This window comes from Lonchura striata, chromosome 6, assembly GCF_050655825.1.
Source record: "Lonchura striata isolate lonStrDom1 chromosome 6, ASM5065582v1, whole genome shotgun sequence".
NCBI classification, from domain to species: Eukaryota; Metazoa; Chordata; class Aves; order Passeriformes; family Estrildidae; genus Lonchura; species Lonchura striata.
The window spans coordinates 32,856,644-32,881,137 of record NC_140708.1 but is presented as its reverse complement, the minus strand read 5'-3'; the positions used below and the strand labels follow the sequence as shown (position 1 = coordinate 32,881,137).

At 38.8% G+C, this 24,494-nt stretch overlaps 1 protein-coding gene across 3 annotated transcripts; it reads right to left on the bottom strand.

The window, feature by feature from the left end:
* Positions 1-989: 989 nt before the first annotated feature.
* CASP7 (caspase 7) lies at positions 990-22,584 on the bottom strand. Of its 3 annotated transcripts, none has more exons than XM_021526023.4 (7): positions 22,469-22,584; positions 21,192-21,304; positions 6,196-6,344; positions 5,205-5,333; positions 4,567-4,742; positions 3,093-3,231; positions 990-2,553 (listed from the first exon to the last, which is right to left on the bottom strand). In XM_021526023.4, exons 2-7 carry the CDS (start codon positions 21,302-21,304, stop codon positions 2,330-2,332), a joined length of 930 nt encoding a protein of 309 aa, XP_021381698.1. In that variant the 5' UTR covers positions 22,469-22,584; the 3' UTR covers positions 990-2,329. The 3 variants fall into 3 exon arrangements, with proteins under 3 accessions (XP_021381698.1, XP_085438931.1, XP_085438930.1); XM_085582805.1 differs by lacking the exon at positions 22,469-22,584 and adding an exon at positions 22,299-22,426; XM_085582804.1 differs by lacking the exons at positions 21,192-21,304; positions 22,469-22,584 and adding an exon at positions 14,744-14,880.
* Positions 22,585-24,494: the final 1,910 nt, after the last annotated feature.

Below are 24,494 nucleotides of genomic sequence, written 5' to 3'. Positions count from 1 at the left end.
TTACACACTAAACCATCTGGCTAATACTGCAGATGGCAATGGAATTGCTTTCCAACAGAAAATAGTCATAAATTTGATCAGGGAAAAAAGCTAAAGCACCCTGCAGCTTTTAAATCACTATTCAGATGAAGGGAAAGGGTCAAGGGTTCCTCACTCTGAGTGGGTTCCTTCAGGCTCATGGGCTGCACAGCTCTCAGCTATGTCATTATCACCACTCAGAGGTCATGTCTGCTAGTATACAATTTTCTTTTGAAATAACATTTTTTTCTGGACACAATCTAAAGCAATGCTCATCACCAGAGATCCTGGTACTTACAAAAGGGGATGTTTTTCTACTTATATTTCTACTTCTACTCTAAGTTAATCTTTACATGTTTTTTTCCTCTCTGGCAGTGTATTCAGGTATTTTATGCTGATCTTTCTATATCTCATGTATTGGAACTGGAAAGACTGTTCTGGAGTGGGGGAATATTGTTCACAGAAATTTTAACACAGGCTAGACTTCAAGCAAATAACACTAATGAACTATAAAGACATGAAAGAGCCTCTAGAGAAGTAACAAATACTGAAATGGTGGCTGGCCATGGTAAACCAGGAACATCCCTAATTCTAGAAAATAGCTTCAGATGGAGCTATTTGGCAGAAGCAACTGGGAAAACACTTTCACATGCACTGCTACAGCACTGTACAATTTACTGTAGAAAGGGCAAGATTAAGCACTGGTGGAACATGGTATTTCTAATAAAATACTTCCATTAACTTTGGTTTACTCCAAGAGAGGATGTGGCCTGTCCAACCTGAGTCACCTAATGCCAAATTACTTTTCTAATCTACCTTTCTCCTGACCCTGTAAACCTCCTCCTGAAAAGATGTCAGAGACCACCTGCATTCCTTAAAGAGAAAGGGACTGGGATGTATCTTGGTTGGTTTTTGCTTTACCAAATCAACTACAAACATGCAGATATACAAAAGAAATTTTTACAAAAAGGTCTTTATTGATGTCATGCTCAATACTTCCATAAATCATCATTTATTTAATTCAAACAACTGTAAATTTGACTTATGAAAAAAATATATGTCTCACTATGTCACAGTATTTGTAAGAAAATAAACTTAACAATTTGGTAACTTGGCTTTATTTTTCTCAGAAGATTGCAAGGAGTACAGAGTACATTACCTGGGAAAAGGGTGAACAACTAATTCTTTATCAGTTTAACCAAATCATTAAACTTACTTTTTTTACCTAGCTACCAACTAAAGTGAATATAAAAAGTAGAAATATAAAGATCAAGAACATAACTCTAAAACACAAAATCAAGACCGTACAGTAACTAAGAAGGCACTTCTGCTTTCTGATTCAAGTAAGCATTTCCAGTTTTGGCAAAACTCCTCACAACTAGAAGTTAAATCTAAATGTGCATTTGTTGCTGGAACATATAATTCTACCTTTTCAACATAAAATTTTAATGTTTTAAAGCCTTGTCATTATCTTTCTGATGGTTCAAAAGTTTTGAATCAACAAGCAGACATTTTTATTTCTGCAAGCAGAAGAACTGCAACACCACTGTTTCAGGTTGTTCTCTCAGTCAATTGTCATTTGCAAGGCAAAATATCTTTACAAAGGCACTTTAATATGGTATCATCCAAGTAAAATTTGCCAGTCTTTTACAAAGATTTTGATTGTTCTATTTCTTACATTTCTATACTGTTGATATAATAATGTAAATAATCTAAAAACATTGATTTTTGTATACATTCATCTTGTACTAGAATGATGACTAAGTAAACTGACTTCCAGATTGAGCACAGAGCAACCATTGGCCTTCATGAATAATGTTCATTAAAAGGAAATTAATATATTAGACTAAGAAACACCCTTTTAAATAGCTACAAACTGTTTTACTACTGGACAAACCCATAATATGATGATCTTTGGAAATTTCCAAGGAGGTTATGGTTCCATGAGCTAGTAGTAAACGAGAAGGAGTCTCAAGATTTTTTTGTTTTTATTCTTAATTTACAATCTGTTTTCTGGGAAAAAGCTTTATGGGTCAGGTAGCTGACTCATGACATCTTCAGCAGCCATAAATCATGACAGCCACACCAAGGGAAACCAAGACACAATAATTAGTGACAGCTGTCAGGCTGGCCCACAGCTTCTTTAAAATATTGCATGTTCTCCATCCGTCAGATACCCCTGCTTATACAACATAAAAATCTAGTGTTGCCATATTTCTGTTATTAAAAATGTGTTACTCCTGTCCACAATCACATCTCCACCCAAAACCACAGCGTGACCTTCCACCACGGGCTGCATTAAAATGCACTTTTAGAAGTACAGTTCCTTTGTGAGCATGGAGACCACGCAGGGAATCTGCTTCTTCTCACTGAAGCGGGGATCGTCGGACTGGGACTCAAAATTCGTGGCCACCACGTAGTTGACCCGAGTGAGGATCTGCATGATCTCAAGCTGCTTTCCATGCTCATTTAGCACAGAGCACAAGGACTGCACAAACCAGGAGCCTCTTCCAGGATTTCTCCAGGAGTAATAACCTAACAGGAAAAGATGAGGAAGAAAATACAAGGAGTTATTTTTGATCTTCTGTGTGAAAAATTCCAGGCAAAGATTAACAATGCACACACAGAAAGCTGAGCTCTTAACTGTTGTGTTACATATCCTACTTCATTAAATCTGAGAATAATGTATATTAACTCTCCAAACCTCACACTGCTTAAGTACCATTCTACATTCTGGCATTAGGGAATCTGCAAGAAGTAAAATTGCACAGGTTTTCTTTCTGAGAATAAGTATTGTACTGTAACTATTCCTCTTCTTTTCTGCCTTCATCACACATTCAGCACAGCAGGAAATGGAAGGGCAGGATTCCCAGGACACAGTACTGCCTTTGCCATCTGTAGTCTCCCTTTTCCTCTGCAGCCAGTGTAGAAGGGGGGGACACCCAATGCACACCAGGCCTTTGTGTTTTGTCCATCAGTGCACAGTGTATCATCAGGGGCTCCATCTCCAATCCAGTCAGGATGGATGGTGAATTTTCAGGCTTCTACCCCCATCTTGACCCTCTTTTCCTTACCTGGCACCGTGGAATAAGCAAACAGAAAATCTGCTTCTACTGGGATTTTGTATCTCGGGTTGGCATCTGTCTCCAGGGTGTCATTGGCAGGTCCAGAGTCAGTTTGTATACCTTCATCAAATTCAGAGCCTCTGCAGGCCTGAAAGCAGAACAAAATAGAATGTTTCCAGTAAGCAGAAACAAGGTGGTATAATAGTAAGTATTCATCAAAGTTTTTTGATGGATTTGGTTCTAAGCAGTACTTTGAATGTATTAAAAGCAGAGATGCAATTCTGGGGGATATCTAATTGTTCAGTGATAAAGTTACTAGCTTACCCTTTGAAAAATATACATCCTGTAAGCAGAGGGAGGCAAAGCTGTTGAGGCTGGCTGTGCATCTCAGTTGTTTGTCAACAAGTGCCATGTCAGCATTGGTTTATTCTAACCATGAGTAATTTTACCAGTCTAGAGTAATTCTCAGCATCCAATTATTACATAATACCATGTGCAATGTGATTTCTGGACAATTTCTTGACAATGGACTCCACTGGTGGGAACTCTACAGTGTGGGCAACTGGTTCTAGTGTTTGACCACCTGTTACAAGTATATTGTGTTTTTAATACTTTTCCATTTATCTATTTGATTCTTAATTTTCTCTTAATCATGAGTTTAGCTAAAGGGCACACTGGGACAGTGTGTCCAGGTGGGTAATTTTCAGCTCTTGATCAGTAGCTTTGACTGACAGCTCTTGCAAAAGAACAAGTCTGACTGGCTTATATAAGACTGCCTCTATTAAGATAATTTTAAAGTCTATAAAGTAACCATTTCAAAAGCGTACCTAGAAGAAACATCACTTTAGTAGTATGAAGAGTCTAAAGCAGTTTTCACTTTGAGGATGAGGATTAATTGATAGAAAAGCCTAAGGAAAACCACATCTGCTAACTCTTCTATGTAAGTAATACTATGTATTATGTAAAAAAGATAATTTAGACCCATGATATGTCAGCTAATGTTATTTGAAACAGTTGTCTTTAAAAGTTTAACTGATATACAATTAATTACATGCTAATTTAAAAATGCAATATAAATTTTTAAGCTACTGAGGAAAAGTGTTTCTTTAAGCAGTAATTTGTAGAGGCAACCTTAATTGAAAGATACCTGGACAGTATTATTCCTATTGAAAATCATGTACTGTCCTTAGCTCTGTCTGCACAAAAGTGAGTTTATCTTTCCGCTTTGAAGTCCATATATTACTAAGAAAATACATGTAGGAAATGACAATGGCAATATTCTTTACACCTGGGAATCTCGTAAATAAATTATCTTTTAAAATCAACAATAATTTTACCCATAGATACTTCTTTCAACACATTTTTTCAAAAACTTCCAGCAACATTCAGTAAGGCAAGCTACAGGGTTTTTCTAGGACAGACAACCAACAAAGCATGTTTTTGCTGCAGCAGTAGGACACTGTATTTACCTCAGGGCTATTACCTGAATGAAAAACAGTTTGGGTTTGCCTATAAGGCTTTTACACTTGTCTCCTCTGAACAGTGCAGTCAGACTCTTGATAGCCATGGGTCCGTCTGTGCCATAGATGAGCCCTTCTTCCCCATGGCTTAGGAGGATACAGGCAAAACAGGCAGCATCACTGTGGTTCTCCTCAGCAGCTACAAGGCAAGCACTTCTGAGTCAAAAGGAAGCCATGTTTAAAATGGAAATTATGTTTAGCAAACACATTTTTCTGAGGCTAAATATACACTGGGCTCCTACTGTCAGGCATAAGAAGGAGTGGATAATCTTTTAAAATGTGATGAGTACATGGATACATCCTTCACCTGAGTCTGAGTTTAGCCCACTGGAATCAACAGGCTGAACTCCTTATCTAATATGACATGGCTCTTCAGCTAATACACAGGACAAGAACACCGTGCATTTCTGAATTGATGCTGGGGGATGAGGTGGGGAATTAAGCCCAGTCCATTCAGAAAATAAATCCTTCCATACAGAAAATTTTATATGTGGGGCCTAAGCAATCTGCTCTACTTTAACCTGCTGTGAGCAGGGAGCAGATTCAGTGACTTCTAAAGGTCTGTTCTCCTCTAAATTATTCTACGATTCTGATTTTTTACCTTTCTTTAGTAATTTTTCCATATCATCACGGCTTCGGTCATGGTGTATATCAACCTCAAACCCTAAGTTTTTAAAACTCTTGGCAAGGTCTCCAGCATCTTTGTCGGTGCCGTTGCGTGTGCCCATGCCTGCCGGAAAACAAAGAACATGATTGACTGCACATTACACAACTCAACATGATTCACGTGTTCCAAGGCAAATGTTTAAGTTTATCATTGATAAAATTAAACAGTGTCTCGGTGACATGTTTCTAAAACAATCCTCTGGCAGCACTGAGAACAAATATTGAGATTTTAAAAATAAGGCAATGTTCAGTGCTAACACATATCTTACCCTGAAAATTGCTGGCGTGCCCCCAGCACCCTGCAACACAGGAGCTCTAAGGATGATCCATCTCCTTTTGGTTATGCAGTACAACACAGGCACAAAGCACCCCATGGAAAACTTGTTGAAAAGTGTCCCTATTATACCCAGTAAAAGGAACTGATACAGAATCTCTGGGGAAAACAACTTACTGTGTTTGTCAAGTGTACAGGAAAAATCCTACAAACCTGGTGATGACAGAAATATTTGTCTACCTTGGAACCACATGTGGTCTGGAAAGTTAAATGCAGGAGTGTGAACAGAGCACACCTACAGCTATTAGCTTTTGTAGTTCATAGCCATAGCTCAGGGACATAGAATTTATAAAATGGGTCGCAGATGCCAAAGGTCAAGTTTTAACAACACAGTTTTAAACTCTGGAACAAAGGTTTAGTTTGAAATTGGTACAGCAACGAGACATGGTCTTTGAGACATATACTGAAAAGATGTTGAAAAGAGCCATTGTATTGTAAGTGTTAGAGAACAGGAAAAGTTTTAGGAACAACTGTTTATCAAAAAAGATAAAAACATTCATTAAAATTCCATGTGCTAAAAACAGATTACTTATTAATTAAAGTATTAAAATTCTATGATCTGTAATGAGTATCATTAAAGAAAGAACATTACCTGTTTTGTCTTCAAAATTTTTGTTGTTTATAATAATACATTTGCCAACTTTCTTGTAATCCATATTATACTGGAATGTGGGTGTAACAATTCGGTATTGATTACTGAGAGAGGGCTTTGGCTGCTCTTCTTCTCCATTCTTCTTTTTTCTAGGTGAACCAAATGAAATTATTGTCAGTGACCAGTCACATGCATGGCCTATTTACCGTAATTCAAACCACTCGTGCAGCCCTGCCCGATGTTTTTCCTTCCCAAATATTTGTTTTCTTCATTTACATTTGGATCAAGGCACAGAGATCTTGTGATTTCCATGAAGTGATTACTGTGTGCGGATGGAGTCTGACGAGGTGAAATACTTCTGGAGTGAACTGCAGCCAACAGCAGGACACAGATCCTGACCCAGAGATAAAACAAATGGCCTACATGAAGTGAGGCTGGCAGTGACCTTTTGCAAACTCTTTCTGGACATATTTTACTTTTACTGTAAGTAATTAATGCAAGAACAGACAGATTTCCCATAGCAGCTATTCCAGGAACATGAAGATATGCAGTTTACCCAACTGTGTGATTTGTTTACTAAATCCCCATCATCCCTAAATTTTGTGCAGATTAAGACTAAGAAATAGGTAGTTTCAACTGATACAGGTTACAGATGTGAACAAGCCACGTGTCAATTTGGTCTGCCAAGCAGCAGTCAGAACCTATGCAAAAACCCAAGCACATTTCAATGTAATCACTGATACCTGAACTTCATGTCAAATAAAACCTAAGAAAAATCAAGTCAAACTATTACAATAATTATGTTAATGAGTTATATTAATAAATCTTCTCTGGTTATATGACTGTCTACTGATCTTTTTGCTGTGTACTGGAGTCTTACACAGGATTAGAAAGAGATGCCAAGGGATAGCACAGACATTATGCACAGATTTAATCTAATTAAAGTATTAACACCAAATAAATTACAGCTAGCATGCACACCTGATGTACAAGCATGAGGAACTCAGCAGTACTTGTTGAGTACAGTGGACTTTTTGGTCCAAGAAGGTGGCTTCAGGTGTGGTTAAGATTTTCGCAACCAAAACTGAAGGCAGTAAGAGCCTATAAGGAGTCTGATTCAATCCCAGAATTATCAGCAAGCTTTGGAGCCGGCCCACTTAGAAACAATGCTCAGGAAAGGGCAGAAGAAGCTATTGGCACTTCTTTTATTTGTTCCAGCATCCAGCTTCCAATAGTATTTATTGCTGATGTCTGAGAGGAAAACATAAACTACTTTCACAGCAGAAAGAACTGTATAATACAGTTTGGTTATACCAACATCAGATTTTTCCTATAACCTCAATTAATTTAAGTACTTTCATTATTCTCATCCTGACACCTTCCTAAAGAATTATTATTTTATTTGCTTCAATAATAACCTGTAGATATGAGATTGCTGTGAATTGATTAAATGTTGTTTAGGTAATCTATTTTCCTACCTGCCTGATTTAACAATGGTTGTCTTTTAGCTTTAAGTGTCCTCTTTTTTATTACTAAAGGACAAGATCAATTGGAGCCTATAATAAACCTTCTTTAAATGATTCATCATGTATAAATGCTACTGCAATTCAATTTCAAAACAGCTTCTTATCTTTGAGTACCGTCACATTCTATTATAAAGGGCCAAATTAAAGAGCTGCACCTGGCAGACTTCCATTATACTCTTTTAACATGTGACCATCTTAATATCATGTCCTCTTTTAGACTTCCCCTTAGGGACTAAAAAACAAGGTATTGAACCGTATCTACTTGAGGATTATGTCTGGAAATACAGGGTTTTTTTCTGACAAACTGAAAGTATGGTTATTCTCCTTGCATATGTTTCTTGAGGGCTCTGGAAGCAATAATTAAATATGCTTTGCCTCAAGAAAAGTCTTAACCAATTCTTAACTAATTCTTTTAAAGAATCAGTCAGAGTTGCATGATGCTGGTACTATATTTGACTTTCAAAGAGATTTTGGATTCTTATTTTAACCTAAAATTCCCCCTCATCCTCCATTACCAGACAGTTCTTTGCCAAAGAGAGAAAAAGAAATTTCAGAACAACAAATAACCACTCAGGTCCATGAAGAGGCATTTCCTCAGCCCACAGATTTCAGTTTCTACAGATTTACCTGGCTCCAGTGATTTCCTGAAAAAGTAGTTCAAACAGTGGCTGCTAGAGACAACAGGATATTTTCAAGGGGATTGTGCACACTTTTCTGTTTATGTCCAACCCATGAACAGCTGTCAACACTCAAGGACAGACCCTTTGAGCAGTATCATGTTTGCACTGTCTGCTCTTCTAAAATGCTGGCAGTGACCTAACTCCAGCCCAGAAATCTGGAGTGGCAGCCACGTTACCCCACAAAAAGCCCCACTGAAAATAGCAGCAAGGGTTAAGTGGCACAGCAATGCAGCCACGCAGCTTCTCCAAAACCACTTCACTCCCAAGTTCAACAGTTTGCACTCATTCATGCAGAAATACTCGTGAGTTTAAGGGATGTAATTCCTGCTGCTGGAATTCTCAAGAGCAGCCAGAAGCTCTGTACCAGTCAATGGCAAACACCACAGACAAGTTTTGGCAGCCCATTTCCCCATTCCTTTACACAGGTCACTGTGGTTTTATTCCAATGATTCATCCCAAGCTAAACAGGTTAATGGGATACTCAAAAAACCACAGAGTGGTTACACCTATCACTTCCTTACTGGCAGACAATAAAAAGTTCCAGAAATCTTTTGGCATCAGTCCAAACTGAATGAATAAGGGAGCAAAAGCTGTGGATTCTACTTAGCCTGGACCTGCAATCCAGACAAATTATTTTTTGAATATTCTGGTTCTTCTGCCAACATAGCACAATATAGGAACTGCCTGACTGGACTACACTGACAGTATAATACCCAACATTTCAGATTCCATAAGGTAAATCAGACCTTGTAATGATAACTAATTAAGTTATAAGTAAGTAATAATCAGGCCTTAAGGGAAATCTCCTCTCACTGACAGGCAGGCTTATGATTGAAAGCCTAAATCTTTTTTTCTGAACTTTCAACTGGACACCAGCTAATATAAATGTTTACTGCTGTTCTTACTAAGCTTTCTAATTACTGTATTTTCCAAACAGGTTTCCACAGATTAGTTATATGCTGTTAGAAAATGTTTTAAACTATGAGCCCTCTGCTTGATTTCTTTCTCCTTCTCTGACATATAGTGTCTTTAATTTCCCTCTTTTGAGATTCAAACTTGCCTGGACTAAACAGAAAGTTGAATTTCATGAGTGTTTGGTCCTTCTTCAGGTCTTAATTACAGCTGTGCCATTATTCCTCACTCCATTAGTGGTCACTGATCTTTCCCTTACACAGAAATATTCTCCCCTTTATTGCCATTATATTTCATGCACATCTATGTCATATTTTCTCCCTTTGGTCGAAAGTTCAGAAAAATTGAAACTCCACTCTGGCACTCTCATATAGCTTGCACATTTTCACCCTCACCATGTCTCTAAATCCAGGCCTCAGGCTTGCCAACTGCGTATTTGGGAATGTGATTTCATCAAGTCTAGACTCAGTCAGTATCAACCCTGAGAAAATCATTATTATCAACTTCTCACTTTTCAAATATAAAACTAAAGTAATCTATTCTGGCTATCATTTTGTTACTGAACTTTTAAATAGTAGTAAAGTGTTTTATCATCATGAGTGGCTAAAATTCTGCCAAAGTCAATGGAGATCCCTCACTTGCACAAGTAGTGGACTTGATCATCTAAAGGACTGCTACCTATCACAACAAACCTTCTTTTCTCTTATACTTGGAATAAAATAGTGTTTCAATATGGTTCAAGATTTAAGGATAAAAATATCACTGACAGCATTTAACTATACCTAAAGATCATTTAGAAAAAATAAAGCAGTATCTCTTAGCAGCTGTGATTTTCTCTCCTTTGACTTCCTTTCTACTTGCACCTTCCTCCATTCCTGCTGCTACCGTATATTAGTGTGACATACCAACATACTAAGAATCCGTTTGCAGACACAGGCTTCCTTGAGCATTGTCTTTATTCATCTAGTATTCATCTATTCCTCTGCTTGACAATTAAATGACTGTTAAAAGGAAAATATGCCCTTGAAAACATGGTGTCTTTGCAAAACACATCACTTAGGATTCCTTCTGGAGCCCAAATGCTTTTTTGGCATTGGTGAATAGTTTTATTCTAGTTTCTGTCACATTCTCAGCCTTTCTGTTGAGTCTGGGCAAGATTAGAGCAGTGACAGTGCAAACATTCTCAGGTAATCCATTGACAGAAATTTCATAAATTTGAATAAGTTTCCCATTAAGTTACATTATTGTGGGGTGCATGGGACAATGCTTTAGTTCTAAGGCCTCATAAGAAACTTACAGAGCCTATATTGCTGATTTATTTTTATGCAGTTTGTGTGGCTGTGTTGCACTTTCTGCCTAAAACCCCTCACTTTCCTTCCATTGTTGTGTGCACAGTATAAACTATGTTTTTGACTACTGCTCATCACAAATCCTGTTTGTTCTCCTGGGGAAAAATCCTGGACTGGACTTAGTTATATTTAAAAACATTGAAAGGACAGACAGAAAAACAATGAAAATGCAAATAAGATCGTGTTTGAATTCATAAGGCATCCCCAAGCTATGTGCAGTAAATCTGAGTGTCCTGAAGATTAATTTAAATTTATTCATTAAAAAAAAAAAGAACAGGAAACAGAATTTATAAATTGGCTAAAACAAGGTTCAATATTTTGTTCTATGTTTCTACCTTAGCCTCAATAATTAGTGTCCTGATGTGGGCTCCAAAATTGATAGTTCTGAAGCTTTCTGATAATCATGCATTAGGATCTCTTACTTCTACATAAACTTCTCATCAAGCTACCAGCTTTAATACTTTTATTCAGCTTTAATACCTTTATTCCCTCTATTTTCACTGTATTTAATACACTTCTAATTACTGTACACTCTCCCCACTTTGAGTTTTTTTTTTTATCTTGAACCCTGTGGGCATTATCAAGCAAAAGACACTTGTTAAACCTGACTACAGCTTTTTAGATCTTAAGTTCTCTTAAGCCCCACTCTTTGTTCTTTGTCAGATCTGTTTTGGTAGTGTCACACAGATTTAGAACTGCATGCAAATAACAGATTATCCTGTTGCCTTTTTTCATTAATATTGCATCAGGCTGGCAGAACAGCAACATTTCTGGACAAGAAGAATGTGTCACTACTTGAATTGTCTTTCATAAAAATGAATATTCATTTACTGTTAAAAATCAGAAAGTATAAATTACATGGGCTAAAGACTAAACCACAAGGACTAGACCAAATATGAAAACTGCATTACAGTGCACTTGAAAGTGCATACTCAGGCTTGCAAATTATGTGCCTTGAGAGAAACTGAAAGAAAAAGCTTAATATCTGAAACAGAAGTCTCCTGAGGAAAAAGGGGCAATACAAACTGTACAGGAGGAAGTTCAAGTAAACATTGCATACTTTCAATTTCCCTATTAGCAAACATTAGCAATGGACTGCTGGCTTTGATAGATAAGCACCAACAAAATCACCAGTCTTTAGAAGGTTATTTTAAAATATATTCCAGATATATGTCAAAAGAAAACTGAAAACAATTCTCATATTAAAGTCAGGATATTTTCCACACAATAGAAAAGTCTTATAGCAGAGAGAAGAAAAGTGATCCTACAAAAATGCACATAGAAGTTCCCAAAAAGGCATTTAAACATTATTTCACCTACACTGCTTACCACAGCACCCAGATGTCTCACACAAAAGGCATGAAAACTGACAGCTGCAATTGGGAGCAGCAAACATAAACATCAAAATAACACACACACATACACCCACAAAAAACCAGAGTTCCTAGATTTCTGTTCCCTGTCACAATCTTGTTTCATCTGTTAAAGAAATTCAAAATTTCAGTAGAAATGCATATTTATTGATGATATATGAAGTCTGTACTGCCTTTGCCTATTTATGTGTTGCTTTGCTGAAATGTCTAAACTTTGAAAGTAATTTTTGGGAATGGGTAGAATAAAGGGAAATGGCCATTGTGCCTCCTGGAACACCACAGCCCCCAACAAACACACTCCACTTCCTCCTGGGAGCAACACAACTGCTCAGGCAATCAAATAATGACTGTAAATGTTCTCAAGAACAGGGCCATAGGAATTAATTAGCCCTCAGCTTCTTTTTGAACTGCCCATTAGCTCATAACTTCTTAAGGGCATCTTTGGAATCAGCTGACCAAACAAAGCCAGTTTGAAAGCCAACAGAGGCAAAGCCTTTTCTTTGAATGGACCTGGAGTGATGAACCTACTAGGACAGTACCTCTTGTTCATCTGGAAACTCATGTCACAGGCCCTTCAAATAATTGTAAACACAGTAATTTTGAAGAGAAAATATTGCTGTAACAGTATCAAAAGAAAGGAGTTAGGCAAACAATGTGATTATTTACTTGAACTTATCAAGATAATACTACAGCTGGGAAGGACCTAAGCTATCATTAAAAAATTCTTTCCAAGACTGGACTGAGTTCATTCATCCAAAAAAACCCAATTAATACTAAAAACGTACTTTTGTTCTTGATATGAAACAGTACTGTAACAGATTTCACAGAAAATTTGCAGAGTAAACTGCTTCAATTTATTTAAAGAAATCCTGGCATTTCCCTGAATTTCTTAATATCACATCTGAGCGTACAACACAGAATAAAATATATTTATTAAGACCATCTGCTGGCTCTGCTTTGCCCAATTAACTTGATGAAAGGTATTAAACAAACCAAAATGAGTAGTGCTTCTGCTGTGGAATAACTTTGGGGAAGTAACACTGTATTTCTTGATCTCAGTTCTTCCATCACGAAATGAAATCTAAACAAATGTATTTCATAAAGCAATTGCAGATCATGTGGCTTCTTTCCAGGGGGCGCGTGGTACAAAAACTGATGCCCCATGTTCCAGCCAGCTGAGCCAATCTCAGGGGCAATCCTGTGTCCTGTGCTGTGTGCTCTGGGCTGATCCTGCTCCAGCAGGGAGCTTGGACCAGGTGATCCACTGTGGTCCCTTCCAACCTGACCCACTCTGGGATTCTGCCCAGTAAAGTGGAGAATAATTTTAAAATTCACGTTTTGTCCCTCTGTGCAATGTTTATGTCTAGAGTGTGTGGGTTAGTTTACTGACAGGTGCCTCCTGGAAAGAAAATACATGAAACAAATCATCCTTACTGCAAAGTTATTATTTATATTCTTATTGTAAACTTCTACTATGGAGGTTTACAGTGGATCTCAGTCCAGAAACAAACTCCTTACTTTGATTACTTCACATTAGTTTCTCTGAAGAGAGAACAATGCTAGTGCCTGAATGACTATTTAACATCAACTGAAACACTGAATACCTTTTCAATACCTCATTATAAGATATTTTTCAGACCCTAAGCTACTCTTGAAGCTTTTTTTGTTCCATTTTAGCTTCAGATCTATCTCCAATTACGAGAGAGAATCTTCTCTAAAAACCTGGAAAACTGAGAAACTCAGTCCAAGATAACTCAGAGAATAATGAAAGAGTTGCATTGTTTGAAAGAACAAGCCTCAGACTACAACTTCTGGCATCCTTTGTGAATGTCATTTGAATTCTGATAGTAATCTAAATATGCCTTCCTGTTTTTTTAAGTATGTGTTAGTGATGGCCTTAACTAATGCAAATCAAAACCACAACTACAATTTAATTTATTATATACAAATGAAGCAGAACAAGTGCATTGGGACTAAGCCAGCTGCACTTTGGATGAGAAGTTTCAACAGACAAATATCTAATATTGTCCAAATTTCACAACAATTAAAAAAAAGACAAAAGTAAAAAGAAAAGAAACTGGTAGCAACGCCCTAGTTTTGCACACTTAATATTTTAGGGATCACTTAAAACCCATATGACAATTTTGTGGTGTGATGCCTGCAAAATACTGTTCTAAACTATCAATCATCACTTTGTAATTGAGATTCAGCTTCCCAATTAGCTGCATCTTATCTGCCACACAGGCCTCACAATATTGTATGCAACATAATAGCCAAAAACACTCAAAAGGTAATTTTTTACAAATAAAGAATTTTGCTTGCTGAAAGGCTTTCTGTTCATTTCTAGAAAACCTGCACATCCATACTTTCTATGGCTGTTCTGGAAACTGAAATCATGCATGATCATGTTCTAGGCAGCATAATGTACACAGGCAACTGACAATTATATGCAAAAAAAGATGAAGGTTCTTTTACCTTTCATAGGTACTAAGAGAAATTAACAGGTACATATGGATTGCTTGGAAAATGACTCAAAACAAAGCAAGCCTTCCAAACACTAATGCTCAGAGAACACTCTGGCAAGGATTAGCAATTGCAAAATGCCAGTGGAGCTAGGATTAGCTAAACTAAACTGTTTTAGGGTATAAACTCATGATTTTCCCAAACAGGTGTCAGAGAAGAAGGAGGTGAGTAACATTCTACAGTACCTTGGCTCATCATCAAATGGTACTCCACACTGCATCTGAAAACAGCTTCAGCTTGCCCTCAGGAGCACTCTGGTGTTGCCTGGCACTGCTGGGAGCCCACCATGCTCGGGGTTACATTGCAGAGAGAACAGGATGCTCTGTGAGCTCGGGCCCCAGCATTCGCCTGTGTCAGCATGGCTCACGCTGGACTCTTCTGTCCTGTGGGGCCATTCAAACCCCCCGAGCCATCACCCTGCCAGCTGAGGTCATGCAGCCCGAGCTACCTTTGCTGACGAGCAGAAAACAGGCTCCCATCACTCAGTCCATCTCTGTTCCTGTGTAAGAGTACAGGAAAATAGCTTTTGAGATGGAGGTGGGACAGCAGGCTTCACCTCTTCCTTTTGGTGAAACCTGACCCCCATTGCTACAATATTTACACAATGAATGTTTCTGGCAAAATAATGCAAATTAACATAAATAGTTTGCAAAGCCTGTCTATACTTTAACTAATACAACTATATTGGAACTCGAAATGTCCCTCAGACATTTCTGGATGTTCCAGGTCCAGGTCAGAAGCATTTGAGACCCTGGCAGGCAGCTGGAAACAGCTGTGATTTTGGATTTGAGCCATGGAATGATTTACCAACCTTGCAGGAAGAACAAGAAATCACAAAAGTTTAGATATTATAGTAGAAGTAGTTTCAAACTAAAGGGAATAATTTTTGAGTGCTGTACAGGGGGGTTTTAGTTTTGTACATGGGGGTCAGAAGTTTTAAGATGGAGGGATTTGGTCCTGCCCTGTCCTCCCTCTTTCTTCTTCCTTACCTCCATGTTCTTGGTGATGTTGGCACTTGCAGATTGGTTTAGAGTAGAAAAGCACCATTTAATATAGGTAATAGGCATTAGGGAAAATCTATAAATATTCAACACCTAATGTACCATATAAAAGAGAGCAGCAGCCCTGGGCAGGGAGAGAAGAAGCAGTCGAGAGTCAGAAAGGATGTCAGGGTGTGTGTGTGCCTCTGCCTGAGCAAACCTCAACAGCTCAAGAAGAAAATCTTTTAGATAACTTGCAGTAAACTACCTTGAGACTGGACAACAGGAGAATACTGAGTGTTTCTTTGGAAGCACAGGTTGGAGGAGAGACTTTTCCACCACATGGAGCTACCCCTGACCTAGAGATGAGCTCCGGCACAACTACTTCCTACATATTTACCCTCAAGCAGTTTTTGTTTATTATAAATTTGGCTTAAATTTGTTTGGATTGCTCTGAAAGCTTAAACGTCACACTACAAAGTAACTGTCCTCCAAATTCTGTATGACACAGCCCAGAGTTTGTTGTAATGAAGGAAAGAAATTGCTACCCTAAGAAGCAATTAGGATACTTGATTGTGATTACTTCAGATACAGTTCCTGGACAACCCAGTGTTTGCTGTACTTCACATTAAAAAGGCTCTAAGGAGACTGGAAACAAATATTGACTGTGAATCAATGAGTTCTTGTAAAATAGACTAAACACTATTTCAAGATGCTTGGGCTTTTCCTATGAAGTACATGCAGTAGGCATCCAAGGGAAAGTACAAGCACTGGCCACTGAAATCAATGAGTTTCCACTCATTGCTAAATACTCCTGCTGTGTTCTCCAGAAGCTGAGTTTCAGATTTAATAAAAATTGCTTTAACAAAACAACAACAAAAAAAACCCCAAACACACACACACACACACACACACACACACACACATACACATATACACAAAAAATCCCAACCAAACCTCCCAAACAAACAAAATAAAACAAACAACAAAACCAAAACAAACCAAAACAACCTCTGACTTCAAGAAAGAGTAATAACAATGAAATATCCCTGTTTGTTCTTTGTTACAATATCTTAATTGTCTTTGCAGGAACTTTTCCAGACTATAAACTACTTCTGAAATTGTATGTTTAATGCTTTCAGGTGAACATAAAGAATTTATATATTGTTTACCTTGTGCTTTACTTGTGTTACCAAGTAAACTCCAAACAAAATTAAAATTATATTGTGATAGATTTTGGATCTGTGACAGTAAAATGAAAACTCATCACCCGTTTACAGGACAAACTAAGGCAAGCAGTGACTTCCTTAGAGATATTAAGGAAACATGAGGCTGAAACAGGAGGTCAGCTCAGACATCTGAGTTGCAGTCCAGAACATAACTTCAGAGAATGATTCATCAGCTGTTATTTGCTTTAAAGTAGCTTGCTATTTTTAGTCTATCTAAGAATAAAAAAAGGTACTTTTCTTACCACTATTTATTTTGAAAAGTCTATAATATTCTGACACTGAAAAACATGTAACAGAATGGACAATGCTGGAAAACATATATATATATGCATCAGTATAAAGCTATTCTTCATAAAATTTCTACCTGAAAAGCAGCCTTTCTTACAAATCAATATAAAAACAAGCTGTTGGCAATCCCCATACAGGCACTTATGGGTTGGACTTGATGATCCTTGTGGGTCCCTTCTAATTCAGAATGAATGGGATACTGTGAAAAGTGGATGGAAAATAGACCCCCAAAAGACAAAGGAATAACAGAAAAGCTTAACTGAAAGAAAGACAACTTTCTACACCTGTTACAACTACAGACTTGAGGTTCAGCTGAGGATGAATCTCAAAAATTAATATTTATTCTTTGAAGGACAAGGTTATTTATGTTGAGAAATATGGCTGTACTGACACAAGGGTCATGAAGTTAAAGCAGACAGCCTTTGGTAACATCTTTGCTTCCTGACTTTGATGTTCTGCAACCCAAATAAACACTGTACACATTAAATGAAAAGGTATATATCCCTGAATATTTTAAATCTAAATACTAATTTACAAACTTGGTAGATATTTTAACTATATAACTATCACAACCATGGGACTGCAGAAGGTGAGAGGCACACTGGCATTTCCAGGAAGCTTTACAAATTACTCTAAAGTCTCAAACTTTAAAGTGAGGTGACTTGACAGAAATAAATACCTTACAGATATTTTGGATTTGCAGTGTTAAACAGCTAAAATATTCTTGATGACTATGTGCCCCACAAAACCTCTGAAATTTCTTAGTGGGGTTTACTTGCAATCCATTTAATGCATCTGCATTGAGGACACTATAGAATCACACACTTCCACTTGTAACGAAGTATTTGTAAAGATTTTTGAATAGATACTTAAATTGTGTTTTCTCTTTCCAGATGAGAAGGAGTATATTGACTAGAAAACAAGACAGCAGGGCTGGAGCAGATAAAAGTAACCAGATGATAAATGGTTCTATACAATTAAATTAGGATAAAACTGGTGCCTAGATAATAACAAAACTCTTCTGCACTGTTTCTTCACTGAAGCCCACAAGCAGTCAGGATTTTTGACAGTGCAAATACAAGTCTACCAAGCCTTGGGAATTTCTGGATGCAGCTTTTCAAAAAAAACCCAATTTTCATAAGGATCAAGAGAAATCTTAGCTCTGCCTAGCACAGTGCAATTTTATTCAATTTCATGTTACATTAGCTTTCTGGATGCTAAAATGCATTTGCTGCTATCAATCTCCCTAATGGAGGTCCCTAATAAAACACAAAATATACCAAATGAAGATATTAAATAATCCTGTGGAGAAGCAAGACTATATTTAAAGCCTTGAAAGTGTAAAAGGAACACAGATAGCATAGTAAAAAACCCCAAACTCATATAGGAAAAATTCTATTAGCTAAAAAAAAAAAATAAAAATAAAATGCAAATTTAAAATTCTCAGCTGAATCTTTATTTAAACATGTTTTTATAATTTTTTTGGTGTGCAGCCTTGCCAGAATGGTCTTGATATTTTTGCTTTCTGGAACATAACTTTTTGCTCAACTGCAGCACAGCCCCTATTTTTTTTTTTTTCCCCTTTTTTTTTCTTTTTTTTTTTTCTTTTTGCAGTACACAAAATTAATCCCCTCATGCCATCTAGTGGCTAAATAAAAACTCGGAGTCAAACACGACTGGCAGATTTAATCCAAAATTTCTTCCAACTCTTTTCCCCACCAGACAGTTTTTCTTACCAACAGTAACTAAGTATTAGCACCTTTCCAAAGAGAAGGAAATATGTAGAAGATAATTCCCCTAAATCGTTGAGATATCAGAAGAATCTGAGTAGTGAATAAGATTTTAATTTACTTCTAGTTGCTGCTGTGACAAGGCACATCTCCAGTCACAAAGAGTGGCAAATTGAAGCTGTGAGGCTCCTGGAAACAGCTGCACAGCTTTGAATTGGCTTCTCACTGCTCTGTTCTCTCCAATTAAAATTAATGTGCTTATGTAACATCACAAGTTACTTGTTTTCCTATTGAACTTATGTTAAGCAATAGTACATGAAATTCAGTGAAGAATTTAATTGAGTGTACTGCACAACTAGTAATGACTAGGTTGATAGAATAAACAAAAAAAAAGAGAGAATAAACTCCTACTCAGTCCACAGTTTTCTAGGCACCTTATTTAAGATGCATTACTTCATGTTGTCAAAATGAAGCTTTGGCAATCAAGACAGAGAGCCACACTGGTTCAAGTTCAAATACATCTAGCCTGGTACTGACTAGGAATGAGTCTGAAGAAAAAAAACAAAAGAAATTGGATACAGAATATATTCTCACAGAGATGTGACTTAGGAACATACCCACCAAAGATGTTAACATCTGGAATTTTCTTCCACACATACATCTAATTTCTTCTGAATTTACCTAAAATCTTGACATCTGCATATCCCCTGGCTGCAGTGACATTCTGCACTATGTTAAAATTGCAGCTTAACACTTGATTTAAACCTACTACACGAACTTTTCATTGGATGTCCCCTAGATTCCCTGCCAGGAACAAAGATCATTCTCTCTTAATTTTCTCCTTTATTACAATCATAGTTTAGATCAGATTCCATTTTCCTTTATCCTCTAATATTCTTCCCATATCTTCCTTCAGACCAAAGACTTTTAGTTTCTGTAGGACAAAGATAAATACCTTAACTGTCAAGCACCTCATTCCTCTTTAAAAAAATCACTACCTTCTTCAAGAAACTCTGTTATATTTCTCAAAAGTATTTTCTTCAAAATCTAAGTTGAATTCTCTCAATTACCTCATATTTAATCTGAGCAATTTTTTTACTTCTAAAGAAAAATGTTGTAAATTGCATCTTCAAGGAGTTCCCAAAAGATGAATGCCTCAAACTGATGAATAGCCAAATTATTTGAAATATTTCTTATAGAAAAAGTCATAGAAATGCTGATTATTGCCTTTTCTTTGGAAATTATTAACTTTGAGTTGCATAATTTAATAATAGTATTAGCATATCACCTCTTATAAAGAAGACTAAATCAAATATCAAAACACACAATTTATGAAGTTGAAAAGAAACATTTGAAAAAATATTTTACAAGATTTAGAAACAAATGTTACATTTGTCTACTTGTTAAAATTAATAATACACATACACATAATGAAACATGTTTGAGGAATGATAAAATGAGACAAAGTACAGTGATTTGCTTAACAGCACATCAAAAGTCTTCTAAGAGTAGAACATTTTCACTTCTCTCATGAATTACCCCTATTAAACTCATAGAATAAACAGCAAAAATAAAAGTATATTAACCATGTACTCTCTGAATTATAATGCTCACTTTAATGTAAACTTCCAATAGTAAAAAAACTCAAAACCTCTCTGTAAATGCATTAGACTTTGCATCAAATCTCTCCTGCAAAATCTCAATAAATCCAATGTCAAGTAGCCATTTGCTGATATTCAACAGCATTTATAAACCTTGCGTGTTCATTTTTCATTTTTTGCATTTCTAATCAAATTTTCCAGTATTTTCAGGAGTACAGACGAGCAGTAAATAGTTCTTGCTTCCCACTGATTTAATGAAAGTAAGCTTATGCTTCAGTGAGACTACAATGCTTTAAAATTAAAGGCTTTTAATGTGTTCTGTAAGGGGTTATATCTCTAGACTTGGGGAGGCTTCTTTGTGCTACAACCTAGATGGCACATCCAGGCTTTAAAGTAACTTAGACAGTCAGCAGGAGATTCCAATGATGCTGGAGATTAGCTGAGCTGAGTGCAGTAAAATAGATAATTAATGGCATATTCAATTCCCAGCTCCATCAAAGGTCAATGTTTAAGATGTGGGACTGTAATTGATGCTAAATGAACTTGGTGGTCTCTTAGCTGCCAAATAAAACTTATGGGAGACATTATAGGTTTCCCTTTAGGGGATATTACAAAGAAATGATTTAAGGTACAGACAAGATACATTAAATTCATACAACATAAACCACCTTTCTATCCAGACCATCAATAACATTGTGGACATGGCAAACTGAACACCAAATCAAGACTTTTTGTGTTTCTTTGATTAAAAGGGTACCATGGCAGCTGATACAACAACAAAAACAGGAGTACAATAGGAACTTACGTTCTAAAAAGTGAGAACCTGCTGCGTCTATCTGGCCTTGCATCAACTACATCATTGCCATCTTCATCACCTCCCTCTCCAGCAGAGACATCACCATGCTGATCCTCTGACATCTACAAATGAAAGTGCAAGAATGTAAGCGTCCCTCAGTGAGCACTGACATTTTAGAGATAATTCTATGAACCAGATTATTTATGGCCTGGTTTATAGAAGATACATGTGAGGGTTTTAGGCAGTTTTATTGTATAATGCTTTCTCAAGAAAGAGTGGCTATGGATTTCTGGTCCTGAATTTCTGTGGCATTGCACATGTTCAGCCATCTCTATTTTCTTGTGCCAGTTACCAAAAGGAACTTGTCTAACATCACTCCCAAAAATGCAGATTAAAGCAAAATCAAGAATAATTATATGGTGGAAGATCACAGAATCATAGAATACAATAATAACATAGAGTCGGAATATTCTGAGTTGTAAGGGCCCTCTGGGGTCATCAAAGTCCAACACCTGGCCTGCACACGGTAGTCCCAAGTACCCTGCCATGTGCCCAAGTGAGCTGTCCTCAGCACAGAAGTAATTCCCAGACAGTTTTCCATGGTCTAGAAAGAAGCATGTTGGGATGAAAGCAAGGGCCCCTGTGTTTTCATTTGCATATACAAAGAATCCTGCGTATTTCCTATGGTGGCTGTAATTCAGTCACTAAGCAGTCGGGAAAGCACAGCAGAACGATCTGCGCCAGCACCTTCACTCGGGGCCGGATGCACTGAAACATCTGGTCTCTGCTTCCGGATTTTCATCAGGAAATTAGCAGCGATTCCTGCCCCTTTCCCATAGTTTGGCCGATTAAATTTGCATTTATCACGCCTTCACCGAGAAGAGCACACGTTTCATAGAAAACCACCCCGGACACCGGGCCGCAGCAGCAGCAGCTCAGGGCCCAGCAGGCTGCAGCGGCCGGGCAGCGGGGGTGCCAGAGCTTTGGGAGCTCCCCGGGTGGAAGAGCAGCTCCCACAGCCGGGTCCAGCCTCGGCTTTGGCGAACACACACACGAACACACACACCAAGAGAACCTCGAACACACACACCAAGAGAACCTCGAACGCACACACACCAAGAGAACCGAGCGCGCAGGCCGCGGGCGGAGGGGCCGAGGAGCAGCGGGGGCGGCCAGGGCAGGGAGCGCAGCAAGGGATGCGCAGCCCGGGGGAAAGCGGGCAGGAGCCGGGCAGGAGCCGGGGCAGGCAGGGGAAGGGGAAGGGCTGGGAAAGGCCCGGGGCTTGCCTTGGTGCCGGGTCCGGCCGCTCGGGAACGAAAGTGAAACTTAAAGGAAAACTTAAAGAGAAAGAGGCAGGGCGGCGCCGGGGCGGGGCAAGCTCCCCTGGCGTGTGCCCGTCCCCATCCCTGACCCTTGTCCCCGTCCCCATCCCTGACCCTTGTCCCCATCCCCATCCCTAACCCTTGTCCCCGTCCCCATCCCTAACCCTTGTCCTCGTCCCCATCGCTGACCCTTGTCCTCGTCCCCATCCCTGACCCTTTTCCCCGTCCCCATTCCTAATCCTTGTCTCCGTCCCCATTCCTAATTCTTGTCCCCATCCCCATCCCTAACCCTTGTCCCCGTCCCCATCACTGACCCTTGTCCCTGTCCCCATTCCTGACCCTTGTCCCCATCCCCATTCCTAATTCTTGTCTCCATCCCCATCCCTAACCCTTGTCCCTGTCCCCATCCCTGATCCCATCCCCGTCCCCATCCCTGATCCCATCCCCGTCCGTCCCCCCGGCAGAGGGTCTTGGGCGCTGCTCGCTCCCCAGGTAATGACGGCCACATCACAGCGAAACCGAAATTAACCGCCTTTTAATAGCTGTGCTCCGGCACACCCCGCCAAAGAGGAGTGGAAAGTTTCATGGTGACACGAGGTTGTCTAGATCTAAGGAAATTTTCCCCCTTATATAAACTTCAGTGGCATTTCCTTATCCTCCCAATTATTTTGCGTGTTGCATCTCTGCTAATTACGGTATCCCACTGTGCAGCCCTAGCAGTCCAGTACATTGGACTGAAGATTGGCACAGTCCTGCTAATTACTCCTGGATGCAGGCTCCAATCCTGCAAAATCATATACCTACCCAGCGGTGCGTGGTGTTTAACATTCACTACCTGAAGAGATTTACATCAAAGAGACATTTTTCAGTGTAACTGCCTCCTAATTGGCACAAAACACAGGCATGGTAACAAACAGGCTTTTGCTCCCCGGCAGGTCAGTGCCTCCATGTGATGGAGGAGCTCTTGCCGTGTGTCTGCACGCTGCTGCTGAGACTGCTCCCTCCTTCCTGGGATTATGCCTGTGGCTCCTGGCTGCATGTGCAGCCAAAGTTTTCTCCTGAAAATCAAACTAACAGAATCCCATGGTTTCTCTCATGCCATCTGTTAGCTGCTGCTTTTCAAGAAAACAGCATCACTTCCAAATCCGTAATGGATCACCATGGACAGCGGGAGAGGAGAGGAGAGGAGAGGAGAGGAGAGGAGAGGAGAGGAGAGGAGAGGAGAGGAGAGGAGAGGAGAGGAGAGGAGAGGAGAGGAGAGGAGAGGAGAGGAGAGGAGAGGAGAGGAGAGGAGAGGAGAGGAGAGGAGAGGAGAGGAGAGGAGAGGAGAGGAGAGGAGAGGAGAGGAGAGGAGAGGAGAGGAGAGGAGAGGAGAGGAGAGGAGAGGAGAGGAGAGGAGAGGAGAGGAGAGGAGAGGAGAGGAGAGGAGAGGAGAGGAGAGGAGAGGAGAGGAGAGGAGAGGAGAGGAGAGGAGAGGAGAGGAGAGGAGAGGAGAGGAGAGGAGAGGAGAGGAGAGGAGAGGAGAGGAGAGGAGAGGAGCTCTAGAATTATGGAATTCTGTAGAATAATGCACCTCAGTCAGCTTGATGGATGTGTTTTGTCTCTGTAATCAGGCAGAGATGAGAACAATGCACATGCCATATTTTGTGAGTTTTAAACTTGAGGCTTATTTGTGTTATGATACGCAACAAATGGACATATTTGGACACTGGTGGTTATGTGGGCTATACTCTATGTGCTTTTCACACTTTTCTTCAAGCTTTTAGCTTAGATTGTAGCACATCCTAACCCATTCCTTTTCTGCTGTGTAACAGTGGTGTCTTCTTAGCCCCTTGGTTCTTTTTTTGATTTCTCTCTTATTTTATCTCACTCTGTTAGAACCATTTGCACAATCCCTACACTCTCAGTTTTTCCTGACACTGGCAACAAGGGAAAGTGCAAGCATAAACTCTTTAATCATGAAATATAAACAGTTGTTGGTTGGTTTCCA

Excerpts from the sequence above, each read along its gene's own strand:
- CASP7 (XM_021526023.4), bottom strand. The coding sequence starts at position 21,304 with ATGTCAGAGGATCAGCATGGTGATGTCTCTGCTGGAGAGGGAGGTGAT. Across the intron at positions 5,334-6,195 it reads AAATTTTGAAGACAAAACAG|GCATGGGCACACGCAACGGC; the intron begins GTAATGTTCTTT and ends GTTTTCCGGCAG. Across the intron at positions 2,554-3,092 it reads TGCTTATTCCACGGTGCCAG|GTTATTACTCCTGGAGAAAT; the intron begins GTAAGGAAAAGA and ends TTTTCCTGTTAG.